Source organism: Xiphophorus maculatus, chromosome 3, assembly GCF_002775205.1.
Source record: "Xiphophorus maculatus strain JP 163 A chromosome 3, X_maculatus-5.0-male, whole genome shotgun sequence".
Classification (NCBI taxonomy): domain Eukaryota; kingdom Metazoa; phylum Chordata; class Actinopteri; order Cyprinodontiformes; family Poeciliidae; genus Xiphophorus; species Xiphophorus maculatus.
Window position 1 is genome coordinate 19,668,588 of NC_036445.1, and position 14,705 is coordinate 19,683,292.

Sequence of the window (14,705 nt, forward strand, 5' to 3'; positions counted from 1 at the left end):
CAGTGATTGGCTCCCTCGCTGAAAAGATGAGCGATTACCATTGGCCAGGAGCTCAAACATAAAATATTATCGATGATTGGCATCACCGAAATTATTCAGACCACCCAAAATTTTGCGGAAAACTCATTTCAAATACTAATATATTTTGTGTGTAATGTGTCAAAAAATATTTAGAAAGTTTTGCTTGTCCACAACCCATACGTTTGCTTACCTTCGCCGCGGAGACTTCTGGGTAATGTAGTTCGGCGCAAATTCATTTGATGTCAATCGACCTTATTCAAATGTGGTTAGCTTCAGTTCAACTCAAATGCTAAACACTGCATTTTTTTTCATATATATCAAATCAAAAATCCAATTTTATTTGTATGGCACATTTCAACAACGAGTGTTTTATATCATAAAAACACAAAAATCAACAACTGAAATATTACATCTTTCCAGCTGTGTCATTTACACATCAATATGTTGGTTAGTTTTCATTAATTGTGATACAAAAGCAACTCTAAGCAGGTGTGTTTGTGTGCATGCGTGCCATGCGTGTACACCCCTACACACAAACACACACACATGCAATGTCTTCACATTTTCCACATTTTGTTATTTTACAACCTTATTCCAAATTGTTTTAAATTAATGTTTTCTTATATTTAAAGTAGAAAAGGCGCTCATGACCTCAGACTGGGGTGATGGCTTAATTTTCAGCAGGACAACAACCCAGCAGGACATGGTTAGGATCTCAGAGGAATGGCTGCAGAATGACTCTGTGAATATCGAGTGGTCAAGCTAGAGTCCAGATTTGAATCCTATTGTCCATTTTCCATTGCATATAAATCTAATTTTAGAAATACATTTTTTTGTTATATGTTGTGTCATGCTTTGTTGTGTCAAAGCAGGCCATGCAAACCAAAGATGTAGTCAAAGCCACTGTACACATTCTTTAGCATTTATTTCACCAAGGCACGTTTCACATTGAGGCCAATCAGTGTGTGGAGGAGGCATCTTGATAAGACAGAAATAACTTAAACAAGACGGTACAATAAAAGCAAATAAGATTACAAACTGTATAAAAGTACAAAAAGGAAAGGAGACTTGCTCCACTGCAGCACAAAATAAATAGTTCCACCAAGTCACTTAAATAAATAGTCAATACTGTAACAAATACTAGAATAGGAATGATTAAAAATTGTGATAAAACCGGTAATCTACATTTTCTTATCGAAAACATTATACACATAGCACTTGTATACAACAATTTACATTCTTGTACATTTATGTACACCTGTACAGAACTTAGTGTCACAATACATAGTATTTTAAGGCTTTGGGTGTTTAACCAAAAAAATAAAAACCTTTCTCGCCCAAAGCACAAATTCAAAATCAGCCGTCTCATTCATCCAAGAGGCCGATCCCAACAAGTTTGTGCAAAGACTCTAATCAGGATCATCAGTGCTCAGCAAGAAGGCACATTCAAATGACTTTACCACAATGTTAAATACACGCGCCTCCTTGTGTAGTACATAACGAGTCAGAATTGAAAAATAGAAGCTCTGTCTCAGGTTCAAAACAATAGTTTGCCTCTCTTTGGTTACCGGCTGGACATTTTAAAAATAGATGCAAAAAACTTGATAAGGCATCAGTTGGTGAGTTATTATGTTGTATATTTGCCATCATGTGGGGATAACATTACCATTTGCACAATTGTTTACTTTAATGCCACTGTAAGGGAGAAGTTTCTCGGATGCTACATCTAGTGGAAACATGGTTGGCTGAAGGAATGCACAATTAAAATGAAAAATGTAATAAGTTTAAACAAAGTAGAATGTAGAAGCTGCAGGTTGAAAAAGTGCTATTGGGTTTTTTTGTTTTTTAATTTTTTTTTTGTTTGAGAAACAGAGAGAAGCTAGTTTAACGCAGGAGAGATTACAAAGATATTGGCAAATAAATTCACGTTAGTAAGGAGATACAGGCTAGAGAGACACAATACAACTTCAAATAAATATAAAAATAAATAAATTATTAACAGTTAATAAATAAATAAATACATAAATAACGATGGTCACAAAGTGACGCCATAAGAAGGGAAACTGGAGAATCTTGAAGTAATAGCTGTGGTGTGACAGTTGTAACGGGATTCTTGATGGTCGTGCTGCAGTGAGGCCACATCCTTATCGGCTCTCGTTCTTCAACACACACATGACACTGATATTGTCACCTGGGCCTCTTTTGCACACTGACATGGTCCTGTTTGCAGTTTGATTGAGGATGAAATCCTCGTGCTGGTTGTGCAGCCGTCTGCTGCATGGGTCATCATTGCACCGGAGAAGCCTTGGGCTTGAGGCTGAGGAATGCTCTGTATGCCCAGTCGCAGAAGAGCTTGAAGTGTTGGAGGAGCTCATGGCTGGACTGCAGGACATCGAAGTGATAGGGGAGGTGAGGAGGGAGGGAGGGTGTTGGGTTTGTCAGCTTTGGTGCTTCAATTCTCTGCATCTGCATAGGGAAAGGTAAGAAGACATAATAAGAAAAATGTGTATTGTAGTTCTGTTATTCTTGGTAAATATATTTGTAATGGGGCTGGGAACATGAAATGTAAAGTTTGCTGCACAATGTTTGGGGACGTCAGTAAAATATTGGACCAAAGTTCTGATCTTTAAATGTCAAAACATGTAAAGACCAGAGGTCATTTATCCTTATAATTATATTAGGTGAATAAATGGCACTTCACATCCTCCCAAAATTACCATAGCGACAGTGAAGTTCGATGGTGGGAGCATCATGGTGTAGGCCTGACTTTTAATATATTATTCTGTCAGAGTTCATTTAATCACAAGGATGAATAAAGAAATGCACAGAGATATTCTTGATAAGATTCTGAAAATGAAACTAGAGGGGCTGTTACAGAAGAACAATTATCCCATACAGAGTTAAAGAAACTCTCATCTGGTTTCTGAGAAAGCAAGCAACGCTGCAAGAATGGTCAAATAGAAAATCTATGGAAAGAATTGAACATCAGAACACAGGAAGCTCTATTGTGTGGAAGAAGACATATGTTCTGTCATTACCAAAAAACATTTTCTACTAAGCCTTTAATACAATTTGATTAAAATGTTGAATACTTTTCAGTTTTATTCTTCTTTGGCAAATAAGTTATCTTATTGATGTATTTGTGTTAATCATTTAAGTTTATTTCAAACATTTGAATTTCGTCCCAATAGCCTGCTTAGAGGTCTATCTACCACATTGGTGTGTTAAAAACATATTCTCCCCATTGTAAGAGTTAATACCAAAAGTATATGATTAGTTTGAGACACAACGTGTTTACCTGACGGTGCAGCAGATTGATGAGAGATTTCATTTCTTTGATCATCTCCACTAGCTTGGGCACTGCAGGGTGTTGGTGCTTCTTTGAAACCCGGTTGAGCCACTCAAAGTGGTGTTCATAGAGCTTCAGGTCGGCATGGAGCTGAGAGAGCGTGGGCTTCAGCTGGAAAAGACAAAACAGGCCCACTTTAGGGTCGTAGCACAGGCATGGCAAGATAATCACTGGCAGAGTTAGGCCACGCCCTCTGTCTCTCTACACACATGAATGCAAGCACATTATTAGAGAATTACCTCAAGAGTACTGAGGTCATTGGCTGATCTGTTGCTCATTTCGGGCAGAGATCTGAACCTGTGCGACTCCACATCTGAGTCAAACGCATGCTCCTTCTGAAAGACAAAATAAGACACAGCAGCCCGTGAGTAATCAGTGCAATTTAATCCATAATGACACAAGGCAAGGCAGCATAAGGAAAGCATTATTCTGGATCCCCTGCTGCATCTCTGCTTTCTGGTGGTCGTAGCTCGCACTGAGGGGTCAAACAGGTCAGTGTGAGTTCACACACTTTCAGCCACCAAAAATGTCAACAACACCAGCAAATGACCTGAACCCACAGGATGTTTTTCGGTTGGAGCGAGGATAACAACGCAATGTGGTGACTAAGAAAGCTCAAAGTCGGATAGACAACACAGGCCTGTAGGGAAACTCCCGGGTGACGGCTATAAAAAGACGGAATGACGCAGTTCTGCTTGATGTCCAGTTACAGTTGTGTTGAAAACTTTCGCTCAGACAACAGATGTTGTGCTGATTGTGGCCAGCAGAGGGCGATAACCCACCTGCCAGCAGGTATTTTGGATCCTCATCAGGAGAGCGTTCTAGCATTCAAAGATGCAGCCCTGGATTCAAAACTCTGGGTGATGTGGCATGAGTCATTTTCTAATCAGCAGGGGAACACAACAACATTAGGATGATGAGTGCTGAGAAATGTTTTGCATAAACAAGGCTGAATGTGCTTAATGCTTCCTTAACCTGCTGTGATGTGTTTTCCTTGTTTGCCTACAGTTGTTTGTGTTGATGTTTGTGAGGGATGAATGTGGCTCATTGTCCCTCATGTCTCTCCATCAAGGCTTTCGTAAGGGCTCTCTTGTGTTTGCCGTGCATTGTTTTGTCTCCCTCCGTGTCAAACCAGGTGCACAGAACAACATCATGCGTCGCCGGATTGTCATCCAGTCAGCCTTCTCATCTCTTCATCTTTTTGTGTCATTTTTGTTTCCTCCAGCTTTCTTAGCTTTTAAATTCTCCCTCTTGTCCTGCTTTTCTTCGCTCTCTCCACTGCCGACCATGACCTCACTCACCGACAAAACCGAACATCCAACCTTTTTCTTCCTGAATGCAAATGCGGGAATGTGATAAACCTTTCTTTTGATTTTTATCAAGCCACTTTGCTGTAAGGAACCAAAAGCAAAACACCAAACACTGCACCGCAAGCACAGCAGCGACTAATAGCACGTACAGCCACAAAAGTGCATGCACTGAACTCCATAAAGAGCTGTTGGCAAAATCCACAAAATGTGCTCAAACATACACACAGTTAGTTACAGTGGAAATCTAGAACTGTGTCAGAACTCATACATTTCTCTCTTCTAGAAATGCGTTTCATTGCATATTTGCAGGAACTTTCCACATTTTATTTATTTTCTTGACTTCGTCCCCCCTTTAGTGGAATTCCACTAAAAAGTGTGGAAATTTTAAAACAAACATTCGTTTTCTATGGATGTTATGTGTAACTTTCCCCCAAATATCCTTTGACAACAGTAGCTTTTTCATTTCTGGTTTCCAGCCGTACGTTTGCAGCGGCATTGTTCTAAAGCGGCAAAGTGACACACAGGCGCTGTCTGAACACTACCTAATGCCCAAAACTAGAGAGAGTATGTTGCTATTTTTGATTTTATCCCATGAACAAAGGGAGTTTAAAGCTTTGCATATTGCAAAAATAGCTTCGAGATCAGTGGCGTGTAACCAGAGATCCGGAGATATGATCCCGCTTTCTTTTCACCTGTTAAAACACAGCATTGATGCACAATCACCAGCTGCTGGCACAGGCCTCCAATCTGATTTCCCTACCCACTTGACTGTCAACAAATACGATTTAGACCACACTCATAGATTGAAAAAACATGATATGCAAGTTTTGTTAAAGAGAAAACTGCTTCCGCCCCGTCGACACTTAAAACATGCGGGAACTCAAACATGATTTAGCGCAGCCAGGTATTAAGTGGTTTCTCCATCCAATTGTATCTTCATTGACACCTTAATGCAACATTGATAGTCCTCTTTCAATCTGACTGCAGCAGGAGGCTGTTGAGTCACACCTCCTCTTGCTTGCGGATTAAAAGTGAGATCACTCGGTCAAATTATCTAAGCATGCAGTCTGTGATTAAAGAAAGCAGCTTAAGGCCCACACAGGCTTTTGCAGCTGAATACTGTTACCAGCGCACAGCATGATGCAAGGGCTGCCTAACATTAGCACCAAGATCTATTAGTAACAGCAGAGATGGCCTGAGGCACAAGCACTCTAAGTTGGACATCAGTGGGGGGTCCCAAGAGCACTATAATTGTCTAAAGAGTAAAATGTTAAAATATGGACCTTTTTTTTTTTAACTAATAAAGTATATTATTTGATAACTTCCATCTTCTACTCAGCTAGGATTAAGTTCTCAACATGGAAAACTCAATAGTAAAAAAAAAAAAAAGAAAAACATTTTTAAGCTTGCTGAAAATGCTCCAAATATTGCTCTAAAATATTCCCAAGTGTCTATCATGAGTCAAGCAATATGCTTTGAAGAGAGCTGCCTATGTTTGAGTTGAGGTGGAAGTGTGTTTGGAGTTAAAAAAAATATTGCTGTTATACCTCATTATTTTCAGGAACAACTAGATCCCTTGAAAATATTCAAACACTACCAACAACTAAAAGCTGACATGGGAGTATTTTGAGCTCTTTGCAGCTTAAATTAATGATAAATGATTAACTATTTATTGTCCAGACCGCTGGAGTTAGGCACCAGCCGACCCTGGCGACCCTGCAAGGGTAAAAGTGTTGGGTAATGTATGGATGGACGTTTATCGTCTAAACCGTGACGTATCATTTTGCTCCATATATGATGTAGGTTGAGTCACAGCATTGTCAGGAATAAGTGGATGAGATGATAAGTGCCATCATAAACTACTGGTCGTCGGCCACAGCCGCTAGATGGGGGTCACAACTGGGGATCAGGTTCAGAATCAGGTCAGAGAGAGAGAAATTGTGCAGCCTGAATCTGTACCTCTGCTCAGGGTCGGACAGCCATGTCTATCAATTTGACCTAAGGAAACAGAAACAGAACTCTCCTCCTCACCTCAGGAGGAGAGTAGTTTGCTTTCCAATCAATGTCATCTACAGATTTCTTATCGCGCTAGCAAACTTCTTAGTTTCTTGCAGAGACATGTAGTGTATCTTTGCTGATAGGTAACATTTGGAGGCTGGTGTACATTAATTGGCAGTGTTGCTTCGCAAATTGCTCTAGATTGATGCAAGTTGCTGTAGTTTGACGGTCTCGCTAATCTCAGCATCAAACAGAAGTTACTTACTAAACACATATGTCAATGCAACTTGTTTTTGAGCCACAACTAACAGATAAATCATACTTTTTTTAAAAACAAAATGGTTCTTGTGCGTAGCTCTTTCTAATGACGCCCTGGATAACTGCCCATTTGGCCCATCTGACAGATACTGTTGGCAACCTTGATCTATAAATGTTAGAAATGTTCAAAATGGGAACATTTAGAGCAGATCTCAGCAGAGCATTTGTGTTTATTTTTAGCTGCTTTTCAGCTTCCCTCTCGCCCCCCTAAAATAATCAGATGGTGTTTAGGTCATGATGAAATTTGGGCTGTGAGCTGCAGATCAACCTGTGGTCCCCCTCTCCCACACTAGAAATAAACATTTCAGTGAAGTCTAATGGCCATGCCAACATCTCCACTCACCAGCAGCTCTTGGGTGAGCTTCATGAGGTTTCGGGTCTGGTTGGACAGTTTGTCCAGGTCGCTGGAGCGCCGGTGAGGTACAGGTGAGGCAGAAGTGAACACAGGCAGCTGAGCCAATAGCAGCGACAAGAGCAGCGAAGAGGAGGAGTCCAGCAGCACTGTGTGGAGGGGGAAAAAAACGGAAGCAATTAGAGGAGAGGCGCTGTCATCTCACCATAATGATAACGACCTCAGGCAAAGGCTGTCAGCTCTGAGGGAAGAGGAGGGCGGATAATGCGCTGCAACATAAACAATGGCTCCAGACTTGGCAAGAGGAATCCTCAAGAGTCATGTTTTCACAGGCTTGAACGCGCATCATTAAATGATTAAAAAAACAGAAGAAAGCTTTGACACAGAATATCTCCATCACTTCTTATGAATACCACTGATTGTCACACCTGCAACTCGATAGGTAGGTGAGCTTGATGGTGTAAATTAGACAGACGAAGCCAAAGTCTAACAGTAGGCTCATTCATCCCCCCTCCCCACCTCCACCCATCCACCCCTTCTGGTTCTTTCAAGTTCAAATACGAGGTAAAGACTAAAGCATTAAAAGGCACAAGTGATGAATGTTGCTCGATAATTACAGGTGAACCACAAGAATCCGAGCCAGAATAAAATGATAATAATAATTTAAAAAACCAACAACAAAGTGCTGTCTTGGAATAAAGCCGAGCACCAAAGAGATGTATGAACTTTATATTTTAATTTATATAATATCATATTTATCTGACAAAGAAAAACATGTTAGCTGCCAAACACAACTGTGTTCAAAAAGAAAAACGCCCATTCTTTAAATATTATTTCAATAAGTACTTACGTTTCATATTGGTTCTGGTCCAGAAGCGGATAAAAACTAATAAATATATAATTATAAATTATTAAATAAATAAATTGAGGTCCGGGGACTGTCACGTGCTCCGGGGTTCTCTGAAAAGTTGTCAAGACGCAGAGGACCGGGTGCGCAACTGGATGAGCGGTGCGCACACAGATGCGCACGCCGACACAGACGGAGAGAGAAAATAAAAAGTCAACAAATAAAGTCAAACTTTGTAGAAAAAGTTTGAGAGAAGCCCCTGTAAGTCTGTGCAGGGAGGCAGATGAACAGTTAGGAGGGGAAATATTTTTAAAAAAGAAGAGGCAACCAGGAGTGCAGAGAGAGGGATGCGATGGTTGTAAGTCCAATTTTTGCGCGCAGTGAAGTGTTTAGGCTTGTTTAAAACTTCCTTTATAAAGACGTCGGGCCTATGACACATCGGCAGTGACTCACTTCATTCATAAAAACACACTCGCATACACACGCACGCACGCCCCCGCACACACACACACACACACACACGCATGCAGACACACACACCCTCCCTCTTCCTCCTCTCTCTGGCTCTCTTTCCTTATCCCCTCCCTGTTGCCTGTCTCTCTTTTGCGAAACTTGAAAAAAATGTTCCGTTGTTTTCTTTTTTCTCTCTCTCTCTCCCTCTTTCTCTCTTCTCTATCACTTTCTCTCGTCCTGTCCCGGTTCCTATCTCCAGCACTTCCTCCGTCGCATCCCGCTACCTGCGCCAATCACCAGCCACATCTACCTCTCTTTTTATCTTCCCATCTCCAAATCGCTCCTCTCTATCACCGCAGAAAAAAGCCCATTGTTTTCATGTGTATCAGCATATCTCATGTATCCTCTGCAGTTTTACCTGTCCTTTCTGTTTCTTACGCCTGCGTTTCACTGTGCTGTAAAAAGGCATATGAATTTATTTTATTTATTTATTTGTAATACTTATATGCTTCAAACCCAATATGAGATTAGGATAACCTGATGATGCTGTATTCTTGAAATTATGATTTCATTGTTTAAAAGACGTCCAAACAAACCTGGAGCTGTGAGAAAAAGTAATTGCTCCCTTAAACCTATAACTGGATGTGCCCTACTTCTTTGAGGTAATTGGAAATTACTCTTTTACATCACTTTGGAGGAATCCTGGTGCTTCTTTACAGACTTAGTCTTAATTTAGCAGCATCCGGGGGTTTTCAAGCATGAATGATTCGTTTAAGATCTTAAGATCAGAATGTCAGTCAGATTTAAATCCAGAACTGACGACGCCATTCAAACCAAAAAAAAATGTGTTCAGTTAGCCATTCAGAAGTGGAAATGCTAGTGTCCAGGCCACTCTTGAAAAATAGTTATTGAATTTTTTTTTTGTTTTTACACAGGCTAAATAAATAAATGGTTGTCCTGTTACATTAGTCAGGTGTACTACAGTTTTAGGTCCCAAATTGTTGGCTGGACATTTTTTTTTCAGGATTCTTTTGCTTCAGAGCAAAGTTTATATAACTCCATGCATTCAGAAGTAACCTCAGATCATGACATTAACCCTGTATGATGACTGTATGATGTTCTTTTTCTCAAATCCCAGTCTAGTTCCAGTCTACATCAGACATCAGAGGGCACACTCCTTCAATTCAGAGAGTTTTTCTTGTCATCCAACATAATTTTTTTGTTAAATATCTTACAAATCGTCAAGATGCTGTTCAATAAATGTAAGACAGTCTTTGTGTACTTATTCGTGAGCAGTGTTTTTTGGCCTTGGAACTTTTGCCACAGACTCTTTCTCACTGTTGATTCATGAGCACTGAAATTAACTGAGGTCTGCAGAGCCTTAGAGATTGTTCTGGGGTCATTTGTGACCTCCTGGATGAGGAGGTATGAGGTAACTCCTCAGGTTTTCCACTGTTCCATGTTTTCTCTATTACTCCATAATGCCTCTCATTCTGGTTCGTTGGAGTTCAAAAGCCTTTTCTAACCTTTTCCAAATTGATGTAAGTCAGTAACTTTGTTTCTCATCAGTTCTTAAATTTATATCAGCGCATGATGAGTCACTGTAATCTTTTGGCCTACTTTGTGCTGTCAGATTTGTTCTGTTTTGGTGGTTTCTTGATTTAACAGGTCAGGCAGTAAGGCCAGGGTGTGGCTAGTGAAATTGAACTCAGTTTTCCAAAATATGTGGCTAATTACAGTTAATTTACAATTCAGCATCACGTGTTTTTGATTTTTTGGTATTTCCTTTAGTAAAACCAAATCATATATTTCAAAAACTGCTTTCTCTGTTTACTCTGGGCGTTTCTGTCTAATATTAAACATTCGTTTGATGATCTGAAACATTTAAGTGTGACCAAGAAAAGTAAAATTAGGAGAAATCTCGAAGGTGTAAATACTTTTTCACAGCAACATGGGTTGTACGTACGACATGTTTCTTTTACGGCAGAAAATTTGCCCTTTTGAGAAAAATCCAATCACAACCCTTCGGCAACATGTTATTTCCACTCCCCCACATCTACACTTCTCTCCGTCCTCAGGATGAAGGAAAGAGTGAGGAGTGAGGAACGGATAGGAGAGCATGGAGCGAGGTGTTGTCCAGGCCTGGAGGGGCCTCTGAGCAGTGTTGCTCAGAAACATAAACCGGACGCACACACACACACGCCCACATACACATGCATTCGGGGGCAGAGGGGTCAACATAAAGAACCACACATATTCAAAACATGCACTTAAATGATCTCATAAAGCCTGCCTCCACACAGAAACAATCTTCTTAATACAAACAAAAATACAGTGTTTGTCACGCAAGTCTAACAAGTGGCCTGGAAACATTCAGTCAGGTGCAGCAAAGCGTGATACAGAGGCAAAAATGAGTCTCCAGTCATCACAGGGGGACACTTAGCACATCATACTGTACACAAACTGTACAGTATATCACAAACGAGTCATGCGCACATACACAAAAAGAGCAAGCAGAAGCAAGAAGAAACAAGAAAAACAAGAAATGAGTCTGGGTGTAAGATCAGGAGACCCCTCATTCACAGACATACAACTCATGGTGTGGTTAGAAAATAATTAGTGGTGGGCTTTGAGTGCGCACACTCATGCACATACACATGGACTTGCCAGTCCAGTGGTGGGCCTACACAGACAAACAAACACCCTGCAAAAAGCATGATGGCAACAAGTGGGCGGTAGAGTTGTTGTGGTGCAAAAGGGTCATGCTCTGCTTTCTCAAGGCAATGGTTCAGTGAGAAAAAACTGGGGAGGGAGGGAGAAGAAGGAGAGGAAGTAGATGAGTGTGGTTGGACGTAGGGAGATATTGACACACTCGCTCTTTTTAATTTCCCACATCAAAGGGGCGTTTGAAGACACAGCTGGGGAGAGAAGAAAAGAAAGAGTGAAGTTAGTCACTCTCCCTCATTGCCGCACGATGGGGGTCTCCTGGGTGGTTCTGAAGCACAGGGTCTGATGTTGGGCCCATCCACCAGCTTTGGTTGTTCACACACTTTTATAGATGCAGGGTGGCTGCCCTTTTAACAGGGGATGGTGTGTGCCTGGTTCTCAGCATGCAAAATAAAAAAAAGATCATGCATCTTTGTTTATGTGTGCGCGTGAGAGAGGGCACATCGCGTTGCATCGGAAAAGGGGGAATCCAGGATTTGTGTAAAAGGGTGTGCATTCACTGTACGCGTGTAATTATGGGTATGTGGTGCGGCGTCTGCATAACGTGCATGAGCATCAGTGTTTGTGTGTTCGTGTGTGTGACAGTGTGTTTGTGTGTGGCCTTCATATGCTAACCATTACATCACCAATCTGTGTAAACCACCATAGGAGGAGAAAACAGAGTGAGACGCTCAGACGACAACCTCAAAGACATCAGAGAGAAAGGGGGAACCTGTGACAGGGCCTGCACTGCCTGCCTTCCTGCCAGACAAATTTTACTCACACAAGCTCCCCTCAACTCGCCTTACACTGGCTTTCCTGTGCGCCATGCATGTATTCACACATCATTACACAGGCATTAAATCTCTCAAGTGCCTCCCGTTCTTCACCAACCTATTACCGAGTTCACGGCAAAACAAATCTCAGATTTGGGCAAAGTCTGATTCATGTTATGTGATTACTGGAACGGCTACCAGTCAGAGGCATCAGGCTTCTTTCTCGTTACAAATGTGGATTAAGCGTTGGCGCAACAAGTGCAAAAAACATAATTAGTTTTCTCAAAGTTTCACTGTATGTTGATGATACTTTAGTTTACACACAAACACAAATGTCAGCTTTTTCGCATTTTGTAAAAAAAAAATTAGATTCATTTGAATTTGTGAGTGAAAAATAAATTAGCAACGTCACATGGAAGATTAGATTGTGTCTGCTTTAAATACATGTTTCTTTAAAGATCCATAATTTATATTGCAAATTCAACTAAACTCAAAGCCAAGTTTTACCACCATGGCAATGAGACTCATTATGAAAATAAATTACACTTGACACAGCAACCACTTGACTTTAGTTACAGGGCTGCATAAAAGTTTTAAACCACCTCTGATTTCTTGATGTTTTGCTTCCAAGAAGCTAGACTTTCTTTCAGTCTTTTAATATGGTCTTCACCAGTATTTCTCCATGTTTTTTGAAGGGTTTTAAGAAGGTTTTTCTTCAGACTTTGGCAGTCAATGCACTCATTTTCTGTCAAGATGATATCATGCTGTGCAACATGTCTTCAAAAAAAAAACAAATACTTCAGGAAAAACTTCTGACCATCCTGGTTTATCCAGGATGGTCGTCAAGATGCTGTTCAATAAATGTAAGACAGTCTTTGTGTACTTATTCGTGAGCAGTGTTTTTTGGCCTTGGAACTTTTGCCACAGACTCTTTCTCACTGTTGATTCATGAGCACTGAAATTAACTGAGGTCTGCAGAGCCTTAGAGATTGTTCTGGGGTCATTTGTGACCTCCTGGATGAGGAGGTATGAGGTAACTCCTCAGGTTTTCCACTGTTCCATGTTTTCTCTATTACATCTCTATTAAACCAGTTGCAAGAAATTCAACTGGTTTATCCAGGATGGTCAGAAGTGTTGCTGCAGTCCTTCATGTAATATTAAAGAAATATGATAACCACCACAGACCATCAATGTCCAGAGCCTTCAACATCAATGTTCAATCCACTTCTTTTCCAAGTCCGCAGACTCTGCCTCCTCCGACAGAGAACTGTGAGCCATGTTTTTAACTAATGGCTCACAATGGTTCAAAAATATTACTTTTTTTCTGTCAAATGGTGCTACATCTGACATTTTTCCCAGCTCGGACTGCACCAAAGAAATTGTAGCAGTTTCTATCATTGTCACAAATTAACAGTGATAAAATGCCTGAAGATTTTGCTTGAAACTGCCTGAATGAATGATTTAAAGGCAGAGTAAAGTAACTTAACATACTAAATGGCAACATTTCTCTGAAATAACGAGCTATTCAACTAAAAAGGACAGAAAAAAAAATTGGTCAAAGTTCAAAGAAAAACTTCTGCAACCTGAAATTACTCATGACCACTTCAAAAGTTCACAGGAAGTCTGGACCCCAGGAAGAATAATAACGACATGAAGGTTGACTCAAGACTTATGCACAACACTCCACCATCCTTTCTGAGACGTTAACATCCAGGTTCCGGGTTGTATGACAGAAAGACTATAAAATGCCAATTACTGAGGAGGAGTCACACTTTAGTTTAATGTCCCCAATATTATGTAACATATCAGCCGCTCCGATGTGTGATTAGTTATCTGATGAGGAAGAGAGTCACTGAAAATGCATTTTGTTATGTGGGGAATTTTTTGTGTCATTTGCTCTTGTGTGATTACAGCCGAAGTCTGTTTACATGAACAAATACCAAATCAGCCCATTCAAGTAATGCCGCTCTGCCAATAAATGTTTATTGCCGTGGCTTAATTTCCACGTCCAGGTGGATGATAAAATGTTCCTGTGGATTTTAGGGTTTTAGTCTCATGTTCTGCTTACCTCTGTGTGTCATGAGCAAACAGTGAAAGCGTTGGCGTTGACGCAGCATCACTGCAGTGGTGAAAGGGATTATGAGCGGAGCAGTTGCAAGAAATTCATTATTTTTATGTTGTACCCTCATTTCCTCGAGGGAATTCCAGCAGGGCCTGAGCAAACAAATCCGGAGATTACGTTCAAAGGGAAAACCAAAGGTCCGAGCTATTACTGTTAATATTTACTTTGCTATAACAGTACGCTTAAAAGTTTCCCCATGACCTCCACAACCTCCACTCTTCTTCCCCTCGTTCTGCCGTCCATTCATTTTTTTCCAGCTCGCTCCCGGGAGGCAGCAGCAGCGTGACTGATCTGGGAATGCTGCCATAGTAACGTTAGATTAACTCACTGCCCACCAAGATCGAAGCCTTGCGACCTCTTATCCCCCCTCCCCAAACATGCGTCACAGAGCAAGTGAGTGTGTTATTAGTTTAGGGGTGTTAAAGAGAAATACTGACACACGAGAGGGGGTTG

At 40.8% G+C, this 14,705-nt stretch overlaps 1 protein-coding gene across 1 annotated transcript; it reads right to left on the reverse strand.

The window, feature by feature from the left end:
* Positions 1 to 963: 963 nt before the first annotated feature.
* LOC102218006 lies at positions 964 to 8,556 on the reverse strand. The gene is made up of 5 exons (XM_005798860.2): positions 8,199 to 8,556; positions 7,340 to 7,497; positions 3,610 to 3,705; positions 3,320 to 3,481; positions 964 to 2,487 (listed from the first exon to the last, which is right to left on the reverse strand). The coding sequence occupies exons 1-5, from the start codon at positions 8,203 to 8,205 to the stop codon at positions 2,308 to 2,310; spliced, it is 603 nt and encodes a 200-aa protein (XP_005798917.1). The 5' UTR covers positions 8,206 to 8,556; the 3' UTR covers positions 964 to 2,307.
* Positions 8,557 to 14,705: the final 6,149 nt, after the last annotated feature.